Source organism: Nicotiana tabacum, chromosome 12 (genome assembly GCF_000715075.1).
Source record: "Nicotiana tabacum cultivar K326 chromosome 12, ASM71507v2, whole genome shotgun sequence".
NCBI classification, from domain to species: domain Eukaryota; kingdom Viridiplantae; phylum Streptophyta; class Magnoliopsida; order Solanales; family Solanaceae; genus Nicotiana; species Nicotiana tabacum.
The window spans coordinates 112,033,670-112,048,904 of NC_134091.1; the positions used below are offsets into that span (position 1 = coordinate 112,033,670).

Consider the following 15,235-nt stretch of genomic DNA (forward strand, 5'->3'; position numbering starts at 1 on the left):
AAAGATTTGCTTTTTACATCTCGCTGTCCATGAGATTTTCTTTGTCTGCTCACGATATTTCCACCTTAACCATCTTCATCAATAGTTAATTTGTTCCTATAATACGATGTCGCTTAAATCTTATTACTTCCTCCGTTGCATTTTATGGAGGGTATTATTTTTTGTGGAGTTATACCATTTTTGTTTTCTTTGATTATAATTTTCTTAATCTTTTTAAATATTTTGAATCATTAGCTATGTAGTACTGTTACTGTAATTTATAAATATGTAATTTGTTTTAAAAAAAATAAAGAATCTATACTAAATTCACATAAAAAATCAAGTGTTTTGACCCTCATAATCCACACGTAGTATCAACATTTTGCAGTGCCCTTCTTTTTTTCCCCCTTCTCTTGGTGTAAGGTATGTAGACTGGTTCATCTTTGAGGAAAAAAGAAAGAAAGGAAAAGAAAAAAAAATACCTTCCAATTTGCTACTTGTTTTCTAAATAACTCACGTCTCTATGTTGTCTGCCACCTTGAAAATATATGACTGTTCCTATCTTTTCTTTAGATATAATAATTAAGCAATCAATGTATAATACTCTTACCAACAAGAATTGTGGTGGAGTGTTAAGTACTCCTTCATCCTTAATTAGAGGTATTGGGTTCGAGTCCCTGGATATTGAGTCGCCTTTGTTAGGGAGCACTTTACCCCCAATGTGGGACTTCCCGGCGCGAATCCGAATTTAGTCGGGCTCCAATATGGGTACTAGACACCGGGAGAAACCAGGAAAAATGTATAAGACTGTTTTTTTCTTTCCTCTTAATCTAATATAATTAAGTAATCAATTTTTTTTTAACCAGTGCTTTATTTTTGCTGGGAGTAAGTTAAGTAGCTTGATTGGTCATCTATATCATATTTGTTCCTCACCAATTACTACCATTAATAACATGAACAAAATGTTTCATGGACAATTCATCCTTTTCCCTTATAAATCACGTATCTATCTCTTTCTCCACCTTAAATAGATATAAGAATATTTTTTAATATTGTATCTTATTAAGTATCAATATTTTTTATAAACAGAGTTTTCTTCTCGTTTTCCGCTTTGAGTAATAGGTAGATTGGTTTTAAAGTTCTACCTCCCACCTAACTCCTCATCCTTAATAACATGAAAATTAAACTGCTTGACTTATCTCATGAATATTGCAGCGTGTTCCATATAATTCATATCTCCATCTCTTTTTCTACCTTGAATATATATAATATTGTTATGAAGTTAAGCTAAAAGAACAAAAGAATATAGAGAGAAATAACAACTTTTAAATAACAATAATAGTAAAACTAAGTCATACTTTTGTGAGACTTGAATAAAGAATCTCTTAGTTGAAAGTCTCAAACTTGACTATAAAATGAATCCCTTATGGCAAGCTGTAAACTTTCTCTTCCACATTTTTAAAAGGAAAAATGTCTAAGTTTACCCGTAAAGTATTCAATTTAGAGCATATTTATCCTTCCACCAAAAGTGCCCTATTCATACCTTGCCGCTGCACAAATGGATCAAATTTACACTTTATGGCTAACGCAAGTAAAATAGCCAAAATAAAAATTTATTTTTCTATTTTTTTGTATAAAAAAATCCTAATATATTTAGTTAATCCCTCCTATCTATCCAACACTAATTTTTATCTTCCTCTCTCATTTTTTAACTCATTAGCCACCCCTTTTTCCCTTACTCCCTTCACTCTTCAATTCTTCTTACACAAATACATTCACACACATATACCACAGCTTCACATATTCATCACCCCATGAAGTCCGTTGCTACCGATAGGTCTACTAGTTGGATTAGGGAAATTAGAACTATTTGTATAACGGTAGGGTACGAATATGCTACTTTTTTAAGGGAAGACAAATCCGCTCTTACTTTTGCGGAAATTAGACCTTTTCCGAATGGTTAAAATTAGACCTAATTATTATACACGTAATGAGCTGACATTAATCTTCCATCTCCACTAATAAAAAACATGAGTTGTCATGGATCATGTTTTATACTAGCTTTTCATGCAGCTAACTAGAACATAATATATTTAATAATATTAATAGTAAAAGCTAGAATATAATCTATATAAAGACTACAGCCTCTCTGCATTTTCTCACCACTTGCTTTTCAAAACTTTTCTTCTATACCGAAGAAGAAAATATGGGTGTGAAAGGTAAGTTGATTGCTTCAGTAGAGGTGAAGTGTGGAGGCCACCCCATTCATGACATTTTTCACACCAATACTCATCATATATCCAACATAAGTCCCGGTAAGATCCACAAATTTGATATTGATGAAGGTGAATCCGTAAAAGTTGGTTCGGTTGTTAGCTGGAAATATAACGACGGTATGTAATTCGCATTTCTCCTCTCTATACATATATATTATTTACTTGTATCAACTTCCGCATTTAGGTGTATTTAGTATGTAAAGAAGTCTTTCTTTAAAGAAATATTTTTCGTGAAAACATTATTTGATGATTTTTTGGTTATCATAAAATATTTTACGTCAAATTAAAGGGAAAAATCTTGTTGACGGAAGTCACTTTTCTTATAACTATCTTGATGCTTAACTTCATTTTACTTTGCTCCATCTAACACTTAGACATATTATTGATGATGCTCAAAAACTTCTTAACACTCTATTTGCTAATATTATTACTAAAATTCAATATAATATATACTTATTTTTCACCCACCAATTACCAAGTAATGAAAAAATATTTAGCAAATATTTTAAAAAATATTTCTCAAGGAAAATTCCTTTCATCGTACCAAACACAATATAATCAAATTAAGCTTTTTTCCCTACTCATTCAATAATTTTCCACAATGCCAAATGTTATTTTAAGATTTTTAATGATAATTCTATTCAGGAAAAAATATACTAGACGTCCAATCTTCGCGAGCTTCAAATAATATTTGGAGAAAATGAAAACGAAAAACAAAGGAAACACAAAAGAAATAAGAAGAAAATATGTTATTCTAAATGTTTATATCTTTTATATGAGGAATTGAACAGTTGAACATGGAGTAACCTCTCTTGTATTTTTGAACTTTATTGATTATAGATGGAAAAGATAAGATCTGTAAGCAAATGATTGAAGCCGTGGATCATCAGAAGAAATCAATCACTTGGAAAGTAATTGGAGGAGATCTATTAGAGTTGTACAATTCCTTCACTATTACCACATCCCATGACCACCAATGGACTACATGGACATTTGTTTACGAGAAGAAAACTGAAGAAATCCCAGAGCCTCTCGTTCTCTTGGGTTTTGTCCTACATGTGACCAAAGATATAGAGTGTCACCTTCTCAAGTAATCTAATCTATGCTATTCAATGGTTCATAGCCATATATATGTATGTAATCCACACATATATGCGTATCTCTATGTGTGTGATGAATATTTGGTAATATTGGCTAGTTCTAGCTAGCTGCGTGTGAAATAAAGAATGTTGTGTTTGAATAATATATTATATATGCACTCTCCTTCTATTAATGTATTTCCGATGGTGAATATATATAAGATATTATGGATTTTGCAAGTGTGAAATTTATTTGTAACAGAGACGATATATTTATCAGTGTGCTATTCTCATTCTTTTTTAGCCATTTTTTAGCCATATTTATCTACTACAGTATTGATAACTAGCCACTCAAATTGTGTCTCGTACAATTTAGTTGTTAGCTATATTTTAGTGAAAATGCATATGAAACTAGCTCAAATAAGAGCTGAAACTAAACCTGAAAATTTTCAAGAAACAGAAAACTAACCTGCACCACTATTTTCAGTCTCCGGAGTGAGATGCGTATTTTCTTTAGAGATGCTAGTGAATGTGGCTGAGATGTGTGCTCAAGCGCTAGGCGTCAATGGTGGATTAGGCATAAAGGATGATGTCACAGAATTTTTACGTATTCCTTCGACAGGGCTGAAAGTTTTCATTTACATAGGCAAAATTCGTTTTGTGCACTTGGTTCAAAACCTTGTTGGTTCAACTCCCATGGGCAATAATCCCTTTTAATTTTTTAATTTTTTTCTTTTTTGAACCCTTTTGCGGGAATCCTGCCTCCCACATTGCCACGTCCATGGCCCTTCCCACCTCTCCCACCTTTAACTCATCCAAATTCTGTCATTTCAAATTTTACCGAGAGTATAGATGAATGCTCAATTCCAAATCCTTTCCGCTACAGCCAAGGAGAATCTCGAATTTGGATCCCAAATTAATGTTGTAACATTACATAAAAATATAAATATAGATTCACATTTTAGAATAACCTGCTCATGATCGCAAGAACTATCGAAAGAATTAAAGATTAATGAAAATTATAGATAGTATGCCACCTCCTACACGATAAATGCAGATTTAGTGGTTATAGTGAAGCAAGATAAGATTACCGAGACATTATTTTGGCTGTAACATTTTCTGAGAATCATAACAGAGCTGGTGGAGACTGCGAAGAACATGATTTTTCAGTCTCTAAGAATTAATTAGAACGAAGAAGCAACTAAGAGATATTTATCTAAAATTGTAGGCTTTGCCTCAATGCAAAACAACTTGGTAACTTTTCATCTTAATATTTGTCCATGACCAGTGAAGAAGTTAATCACAAATACAAGAAATTAAGTAACTTGTTTCCTATTAGAATGAGACTGTTGAACACAAATGGTTCATTTATATTCAACGCACGAGTATCCACTCTTTTGAAATAATATTTGTGAATCGATGTCTTTTTCTAAGTGAGACACATCCCACCAATGATATTGAAGAGGTAAACTTTCGTATTTCCTACATAGGACAACTCATAAATGTCCTCTAATACGACATAATACTCCTTAGAGTCTGAATTATTTTGAACTCCACTGGCTGCATTATTGCGACTCAAGATCTAAATCTTATGCACAACAGGGAAGAAAAAGATCACACTGAATTCATCTAGCTTTTCTTATAACAACTAGAGCAGTATCAAAAAAGTTAACTGGCTATAATATAAATAACAAAGCAATAGTACCATAAAAGAGTAACTTTTATGGCAAATTGATCACGTGGCAACCTCATGCATCTTTGTCCCACAAACTGGTAAAGCTATAATGGATCACGAGGAGAAAAGGCGCCCCAACGTTAAATTATGAGGCTGGAAAATAAAGGAGCAAAAATTCATCTCAATGTCAACCAACCCACTTAAGAAGCATTCTATTTATAATGTTGATATATGAAGATTCCATCTGTATATTTGGTTGTTTATTTCTAATATACTTGATCTTAAAGATCTGTATGCTTAAAGTTGGGGTATATAAAGAGATTTGTATAGAGAATGTCATGTTCTCGCAGTGAATTATTAGTAAGGAATGTCTTGATTCTAAATTCTACGTATGAGTGAATCTTTCATTTTTTTGGGGTCCTTAGATTTGGAATTCCATAAGTGGAACATCAGCTTTACGCATGGAACACATATTCAAATAGCATAAGCTCAGCAAACACATAAAAATTAATCAAATGTTGCCAGAATATTGTGGAAGAAGACACCCAAACTTCAGGATCGATGTGTGTACGGGTAAAATCGGTGATAATGTTAACCTCGATTCCCCAATAAAGAAACAAGAAGGAAACTTGATCTGACGCAACCTCGAACGAAGCCGAAGGGTCCCTCGTTTCGGAGCTCGGGGGAAAGAACGGTGCATCTAGGATCGAGCACGGTTAAATAATGGATCCAGACAAAGTAAGGTTTTGAGACCAGGAAAAAAGAGAAATGATTGAGCATGACGACTAGAAAACCGTAATGTTCTCCCTCAATCGGATATTGCGGTACAAATCTCGTCCGATATCAACTGCAGATCGACATTTACCGAGAAAGAAAGATTTTTACTTTATTTAGACTTGTACTAGGATTGCAATTCCCCTACTATATAAGGGGGAGAATTTTTCATTCTAAACTACGACTGACACGCATATCAAAGCAATAAAAGTTTATTTTTGTCTTCTAGCTATTATTCAAAATGTTCTTCAGTTATTCTCTTCCTTAATTGCAACCGAGCTCATATTGAGGGTTCGATCAGAGCCAGTTTTCAGTGTTCAACTTAAAACCAGGCTTGATTGTTTCATTGCAATTGATTTGATCGTTTATTCTCTCTTTAATTTAATTCTTTGTTGTTCTTATATCATTCGTATTAATATAAATCACGTGTCCTTTAAATCGTGTATAAATTTAATTGTTACTTATTTTTAAGGGTACACAGTTTGGCGCCATCGTGGTACAAAGGATAATAGTGGTAATTTAATATGAATTTCCGTAACACACCCTATTTTACACTTGCTCTTTGATGTTTGATTTCGGGTTTATTTAAAATGTCAAATTCTCAATCTGCTCACTTGAACGTTAACGCTGAGTCAGGCCACCACGGTAAAAATAATAATGTGTTACCGAGCAATGATGTACCTCGTACTGATCCTATAGTGTTCCAATCATTGAATCGGTCAACTCTAACTCAGAAGTTGCCATCAACATCAACCAGTCACGGGGCACCCTGGCCATCGGCTCAAAAAGCACCCGAAGGGAATGCTGATGGGGTTATCTTGCGATTGATTTTCAAAATGTTGCAAGCTCAGCAAGCGGCGATAATAGCACAGTTGCAGACCCAAAGTTAGGTCCCTAATAGGATCGAGCCCGAGAAAATTAGGGAAAACACTCGAAGGGATAAACAAATTGTCGTGGAACCGGATGAATTCGAGCCCGGAGAAACTTCCGAGGTGATAAAGATGCTCGAATCATTGACAAAGCGGGTGGAGTCTTGTGAGAAAAATATAGAGGCCAACGACAATAAGGTGAAAACTTATAATTTCAGGGTCGATCAGATCCCAAGAGCACCTCCAATACTAAAGGGGCCAGATTCAAACAAATTCGTTCAGAAGCCTTTTGCCCCGAGTGCGGCACCGAAGCCGATCTCGAAGATGTTCCGAATGCCTGACATTCCCAAGTATAATGGGACCACAAATCCAAACGAGCAGGTAACCTCATATACATGTGCAATCAAGGGGAATGACCTGGAAGATGACGAGATCGAGTCGGTGTTGTTGAAGAAATTTGGGGAAACCTTGTCCAAAGAAGCGATGATATGGTATCACAACTTGCCTCCGAATTCTATTGATTTGTTTGCTATGCTCGCAGATGCTTTCATAAAGGCCCATGCCGGTGCCATCAATGTCGAGACGAGGAAGTCAGACCTTTTGGCTTGTGTGATTTCTCGGTTTTCTCTATATGATTGTATGATAGAGCATCAGTATGCCATCCCCTATTTTCTTGTCCTCTAGGACACGGTTCAACATAACGACTCCAAGAAGGTCACTATTGGGGATAACGGTGTGTTACGGATGCATGGCAGGCTATGTGTGCCCAATGTAGATAGTTTATGTGAGTTGATTCTTCAGAAGGCCCACAGTTCGTGGTACTCCATTCATCCGGGTGCCGCCAAGATATATCAGGACTTGAGACAACACTATTGGTGGATGAGAATGGAGAAGGACATAGTGGAATATGTCGCTCGTGCCTAAACTGTCAGTAGGTGAAATATGAGCACCAACGGCCAGGTGGATTTTTTTAGAGGCTAGAGATTCCAGAGTGGAAATGGGAGCGGGTTATTATGGATTTTGTTGTTGGGCTCCCACAGACTCAGAGGAAGTTCAATATAGTATAAGTGATTGTGGGTAGGTTGACCAAGTCGGCTCATTTAATTCCAGTAGTGACTACTTATTCTTCGGAGTAACTGGCTCAGGTTTATATTTGCGAGTTTGTCCAACTTCATGGCATGCCGAATCCATCATCTCTGACCGGGGTACATAGTTTACATCTTGATTCTCGAGAGCTGTACATCGTGATTTAGGCATATGGGTTGAGTTCAGTACAACATTTCACCCTCAGACGGACGGACAGTCCGAATGCACTATTCAGATACTGGTGGATATGCTTCATGCGTGTGTCATAGAGTTTGGGGGTTCTTGGGATCAGTTCTTGCCACTTGCGGAGTTTGCTACAACAACCACTACCAGTCGAGCATTCAGATGGCTTCGTATGAGGCTTTGTATGGGAGGCAATGTCGGTCTCCAATAGGTTGGTTTAAGCCGGGTGAGGCTAGGCTATTGGGTACAGACTTGGTTCAGGATGCTTTGGAAAAGCTTGAATAGATTCAAGATCAGCTTAGCACAGCCCAATCTAGACAGAAGAGTTATGCAGAACGGAAGGTTCACGGCGTTGCATTCATGGTTAGGGAGCGGGACTTGCTCCGGGTTTCACCCATGAAGGGTGTTTTGAGGTTCGAAAGAAGGGCAAGTTGAGCCCTAGGTATATCAAACCTTTTGAGATTCTTGAGAGGATTGGTGAAGTGGCCTACAGGCTGGCACTACTACCTAGTCTAACTGTAGTTCATCCAGTATTCCATGTTTCTATGCTCCAGAAGTATCACGGTGATCCATCTCATGTGTTGGATTTTAGCTTAGTCTAGTTGGACAAAGATTTGTCTTATGTTGAGGAGCCGGTGGCCATTTTGGACATGCAAGTTCAAAAGTTGAGGTCGAAGAACATTGCTTCATGAAAGTTCAGTGGAGGGGTCAGCCAGTTGAGGAGGCGACTTAGGAGACCGAGCGTGATATGGGTAGCCGTTATCGTCATATTTTCACCACTTCAGGTATGTCTCTATACTTATTCGAGGATGGACGTTTGTTTTAAGAGGGGAAGGATGTAATGATCCTGTCGGTCATTTTGAGTATTTTTGCCCCGCTCCTCTATTTATTGCCTCCTCTATGTTGTATTATGGTTACGTGACTTGCCAGGGGTGTTTGGTTTTGGTTTCGGGTGAGTTTCGGAGGTAAATGGGACATATAGTCCTTAGTTTGGAGCATTTAATTGAAAAGGTTGACCGTAGTTTGATTTTTATGTAGACGACTCCGGAATAGGGCTTTGACGGTTCCAATAGCTCCTTGTGGTGATTTTAGACTTAGAAGCGTGTCCGGAGTTTGATTTAGAGGTCCGTAGGTCATTTTGGCATGAATTGGCAAAAGTTAGAAGGTTGAAGGTTTAGAAAGTTGGAAAATTTGACCGGGAGTTGACTTTATTGATTTCAATGTCGGATCCTGATTTCGGAAGTTGAAATAGGACCGTAATGTCATTTATTACTTGTGTAAAAAATTTGAAATCAGTTGGAGTTGTTTTGGCATGAATCAGCATTGGTTTCAGAATTCAGAAGTTCATAGTTTCATGGGCTTGAATCGGGGTTGCGATTTGTTGGATCAATGTTGTTTATATGATTTTTGGCCTTAAGTAGTCCGTCATGTGTTTTGGAACTTGTTGGTATATTCGGACGGGGTCCTAGGAGCCCTGGATGTGAATCGGATTGAATCCGGATCAATATTTGGACTTGTGGAATTGCTGAAGTTTTCAACCATCTTGTGTCATCGCACCTGCGGAGGGATTGGTCGCAAGTGCGGACTCGCAAATACGAGTGATGGAGCGCAAAAGAGAAATGGGCTGCCCAGGCCTGGGATCGCAGGAGCGACGTTGTTTCCGCATCTGCGAGTATGCAGAAACAGAGAAGTGGTCGCAGATGCGGAAGGGGCAAGCTTGGCCGGTCGTCGCAAAAGCGGAGAGTTTTCTGCAGGAGCGCATTCGCAGGTGCGCGAGTATGTACGCAAAAGTAGAATCTCCTGAGCCTAGGTGGAGCCCGCACCTGAAATGGTATTTCTGCAGGTGCGGCGTCGTAAATGCGATGAAAGGCTCGCAGAAGTAGATTTACTAAGCAGAAAATAGGAAATTTTGGGGGTTTGTTTCATAATCCATTTTTGGACATAGAGAGCTCGGTGTGATGTGCTTTTTCAGGAGATTTTCAAGGAAAACATTGGGATAAGAATTTCTAACTCGATTTTGGTTAAATTAGAAAATTTATTGTTGTTTTCATCATTAAATTAGTGTTTTGGAGTTGAAAATTTGGGAAAACTTTGTGAAACTTCTTAGGCTAAAATTTGGGGATTTGAATAGCGATTTGAGGTCGAATTTAAGTAAATCTTATATTGTTAGACTCGTTATCGAATGGGTATTCGAATTTTATAATTTTGGTCGAGTTCCGAGGCGCGGGCCCGGGTTGACTTTTTGAGTTGACTTTTTATTTCTTTGCAAAGATCATAATCTTATAGTTTGAAATAGTTTCCTATAGTTTATATTTATAGTATAAAGTTGTTTTGTCTAGATTCGAGCCGTTCGGAGTTGGATAATTGAGGGAAAAACCTACTAGTGGATTGAGTTAACGTGATTTGAGGTAAGTGTCTTGCCTAACTTTGTATAGGGGAATTACCCCTTAGGATTGGTTTTATTTGTGCTCACTGTGATGTGTGAAAGTTGTGTACGCAAGGTGATGAGTGTGTGCACGGGCTAAATGAAGAAATTACCGGTTTTAGCTGTGTAGATTCCTTTCATGCCTTAATTGAGTTCCCTTAACATATTATAGTCATCATTTCTAGTCTATGTTCACATGTTCTACTTGTCTTATTTCTTACTTGCTAATTGCTCTACATGTTTAGTTGAAGTTCTTGTTTCCTTTATTCTGTATTTATTATTTAACCGTTGAACTCTTTACTTGAAGTGTTATTCTTGGAATATTTTGTTGTTGAACTTGAAATTGAGTTATAAAGGCCGTGATTTGCGTTGAGGCAAGGTGTTAAGTTGTGAAATACTATTCTTGTTAAGTTGTTCACTACCGGTTGTTATAGTTGATATTCTTGTGTACATTGTTGTTGAGTCATGGGCTCTTTATTGTTAAAATACTATTATTGTTGGTTTCTTTGGCAAGTTGTGATATTGGGCACTTGAGGTATGACTTGTGATACGTTGTGATATTGATACGCATGGAGTCGTATAAGGTGGGCTAAAACACTCGATGCTATTTCGGAAAAAATAATTTTCAAAACTAAATGCAAGGATCCCGCGGTGGTATAAGGAAAGATTGTGATTTATAATTGTGATTCGAGACTATGAGGCGATACCTCGGTAGTGACTCTTTTTGATATTTCCTTATTGCTGCACTTGTCTTTGGTTGTTTGTTTCCTTAGCATATCATTCCATGTTTTCTCCGTGTTGCATTATTTGCTTTAGTTCCGTGTAGCTAACCTTGATATATCATTGTTGTTTCAATTTCATTGCTTTCATTGCTACACTGCCATACACTTGTACAGTTTCTTTTCTTATTTATTCCAGTAGGGCCTTGACCTGATCCCGCCACTACTCTACCAAGGTTAGGCTTGACACTTAGTGACTACCATTGTGGTGTACTCATGCTACGCTTCTGTATATCTTTTGTGCAGATCCAGGTACCTCCTACCAGTCCAGACATTAGTGAGCTGAGTTCGTACTTGGAGACTTAAAGGTACACCTGCCGACATTCGTAGGCCTCGTAGTCACCTTCTATCTATTTCTATGCTTTCCTCCTTTTATTTGTTACAATTGTATAAGGATGATTATGATACCGTTGTAGAGCTTGTGACTCGATATCACCAGGTTTTGGAGAAATTGTATATGTTGAGCGGCGAAGTTTATTCTATATAGATGTTGAATATTTGAGAGTTTAATTGTTATTTCAGTTATATTTCGCATGTTTGTTAGTCTTACCTAGTCTTAGAGACTAGGTGCCATCACGACACCCTACAGAGGGAAATTGCGGTCGTGACAGATACAAACTTAGTTGAGGTCTCAAATCACATCAAACAACATCAAAAATACGAATCGCACCCCAATTCAAGCCTAATGAACTTATGAACTTCTAAGTTCTACATTCGATGCCGAAACCTATCAAATCAACTCCCATTGGTCTCAAATTTTGTACACAATTCATAAATGACACAATGGACCTATTTCCACTTCCGGAATCAAAATCCGAACCTGGTAACCAAAAAGTCAACTTTCGGTCAAACATCTCAACCCTCCAAACTTCTATTTTCCAATGTTCGCCGTTTCAAGCAAACATCACCTACGGACCTCAAAATCACTATCCGAACACACTCCTAATTCCAAAATTACTCAACGGAGCTATCGAAACTATCAAAACTCTATTATGGATCCATTTACCCACAAGTCAACATCCGATCAACTGTTTCAACTTAGGCTTTTAACCTTGGGACTAAGTGTCCCAATTCATTCTGAAACATCCCCGGAACCGAACTAGCCACCCCGACAAGTCACATAACAACAATTGAGCATAGGGTAAATAGTAAATGGGGGAAACGAGGCTACAAAAGTCAAATCGACCGGCTGAGTTGTTACAGAAACCAACCATATATGCAAGTCATAATACATAATATGAAGCTACCCAAAGTCTCAAACCACCGAATGGAACGTTAAATCTCAAAACGACAGGTCGGGCCATTACATGTAAACATGCTCAAAAGTTCATATACATAACTGTGCAGGCCAACGAGGCTGCCATGAACATCTACAACCAGGAATACCAAAATGAAAAATATACACAGGGTTTCCAAGCCCACAATACTAACATACAAAAAATACAGGACTCGTCTACAAGACTCTAGAGATAACAGAGTTGTATCATGGTCAGGACAGGGTCCCGACCTACCCATCAAGTTTGTATATACAAAATGTACTCCAAAGTCTAGAGATGTTAACTCCGAGGGAGTGGATCTTACCAAGCAAGCTAATGTATGGATCTATCTACTGGAAAGGTCTATCCGGTTGTCTATCAGAATCTGCAGGTATTTAACATAGCGTCCCCCGGAAAAAGGGACGTCAGTACGAAATATAGTAACTGAAAGTACCTGAGAGTCAAAGATGATCTGAAGATATGCTTACCTGCTGATACTAACTCAACTCTCTCAATATAGTAAGTAAAATAGCTATCTATCCTTATAAGAATCTGTATGTGTAACTTCTCGGCTGTGTTAGGCTCGCTCGTAGGAGCTCAGCCATACTAGACTCTGTATCTAAATTACTACTCGACTATTCTGACCTCGCTCAGAGGTGCTCGGCCACAGTAGGGTCGGTATATAACTTACTATTTGTCAGAGGTTACCCAATAGGGACCTACCCATCGATTATTGCTTCGTGGTGATGGTGGTGAAAATACTATAATATTATATATATATATATAGACCTTCTACTCTCTTGACTGAAAGAAGACAATACTTAACTGAATATAAAGTCTCAATAAGGGAGAATACTGAGACTAGGATAATGTACATAAATTCAGTGATTACGAACTTCTCTTTATGTCTCGTTATCAAACACGTTTTGTTACGCAATCATGCCAAATTAAAGGAAAGGTTTAGCCTTAACATACATTATCACAATTTGTCCAATAACTATGTTGAACTCGTCTCATTGATTTACAATAATAATAATGCTATCGTTAAGCTATAAAAGGTATAATTATCTCACAACGAACGACAAACTTATTTTATATTAAAACGGACAACATCTCCTATATAACCTTAACTTCATCCCAATTCGAGATAACATCAACAATAACAAGAACACAATAATAACAACACCATACATATATATAATCATTTTCTAACCTCATATCCATCACAAATAGCACAAAACATCCCAAAACACCCCAATCACTTCATACACAAAACGACAACCATACTACTGTCAATCAACTCGAACATGTAATGATGAATGACCAGCCCACAACTCCGCTATTATGTGGTATTTCTACACATTCTTTCTCCTCCCAAAGTCCATAAAAATAGTAGCAAAAGAGACAACCCAATAGCAACACAAAACAACCCACATAATAGTCCAAAACAATCTACTACAAGTTGAATAACTCGAACTCACTGCTTCTGATTATCGTCTCATGATTTCTTACTATTATGGAACTAAATGTCTACCTTTTCAGCAGAAAAAAGGGGATAAAAGAGGGCAGAATAATTACCTTATTTGGTGAAGATCTCAGTTCCTACTTCCGTCCTTCAATTCTAAGGTTTTCCTCCAACTAGAACTTGAAAAGAAGAGAAAATCACTTAGGCTTTTTGTGTGGAATTTATGGAAGATGTTTGCAGGGGTTTATTCTATGATTATAGGCTCTACAATGAGTGGAATGAATTAAGAAAATCAACCCTTAAAATGTCCCTTTGGCCGACCCCAACTAGCCCTTTTTTGGGGATTTATTTGGCCCTTTCATTCAAGCAAGTAAGTGACGCACCTACTTGTCATCTTCTCAATCTGCGCAGTCTCGCGAAAATATGAATATCTCTATACTCCGATGTTGCACTGATAAATTCTTTAATGCGTTGGAAACTAGACTCGTAGATCTGAAATTTGTTGGGTGGAGCACCCCGTAACTCCAAGTTTATTGGGAGAAAAGCTCAGTGACATTATACCTAAATTTCAATAAAATTATGAACGTAACCTGCAATAACTTTTGCCGACTTTTATTTTACATCTTGTTTGACATCAAAACTTAACATACGAATACTAATATGATTCAAGTACAGAACGACGTCGGGAAGATCTTGGAATTATCATGGCAGGAAATGCAGAACTTGTTGAAAGGCTTCAGAAGTTGGAGGCGTTGGTGGGAATAACTGATGACGATGTGGATCTGGTGGATATTTTAACGCAGATCCATGGTGTTAACACATAACTTCAACACTTCGTGAATGAAATACTTAGCATATTAAGCATTCCGAGTTTTGTCCCAAAAGTACGGGTTATAGCATCTTTGATTCGTTTAGCCTCCAACCCTCAGAATACTTCCTTAACACCTATTTTAAATCATCATTATTTTGTAAAGGTCCTTAAACTCTCCGGCCTATATTGACTTACTTTATATGAATTCTAACATAGAAGTATGGGTTGTAACATCCTCCCTCCTTAGGAATATTCGTCCTTGAATATTAACTCTTAGAGACTTACAAAAATTCCGCTAGAGTCTCCTCTATATACTGGAGTAAAACTAATTTGCATGCAGCCAAAAAACATAGTATACATGCTACATAGGGACAATATTTATAAATAGCAACACTTAGTCTCGCACGGCGGTCAATCATAACTACTGCAAGTCAAAAATAAGAGTTCACTTCATGACCTACTGGTTTGAACCGGGTTGTGTTGTAATATCCCATCTCGAGCAATATCTTCATTTTGAAAAAGGTGTAGGTATTAATAAATCATCTCCCCTGCAGCTTCCTACGTCATTTCTTCGACGT

General features: G+C 37.2%; 1 protein-coding gene across 1 annotated transcript; it reads left to right on the plus strand.

The window, feature by feature from the left end:
* Positions 1 to 2,127: 2,127 nt before the first annotated feature.
* LOC142166934 (kirola-like) lies at positions 2,128 to 3,582 on the plus strand. The gene is made up of 2 exons (XM_075226829.1): positions 2,128 to 2,372; positions 3,096 to 3,582. The coding sequence occupies exons 1-2, from the start codon at positions 2,186 to 2,188 to the stop codon at positions 3,347 to 3,349; spliced, it is 441 nt and encodes a 146-aa protein (XP_075082930.1). The 5' UTR covers positions 2,128 to 2,185; the 3' UTR covers positions 3,350 to 3,582.
* The last annotated feature ends 11,653 nt before the right edge of the window (positions 3,583 to 15,235 follow it).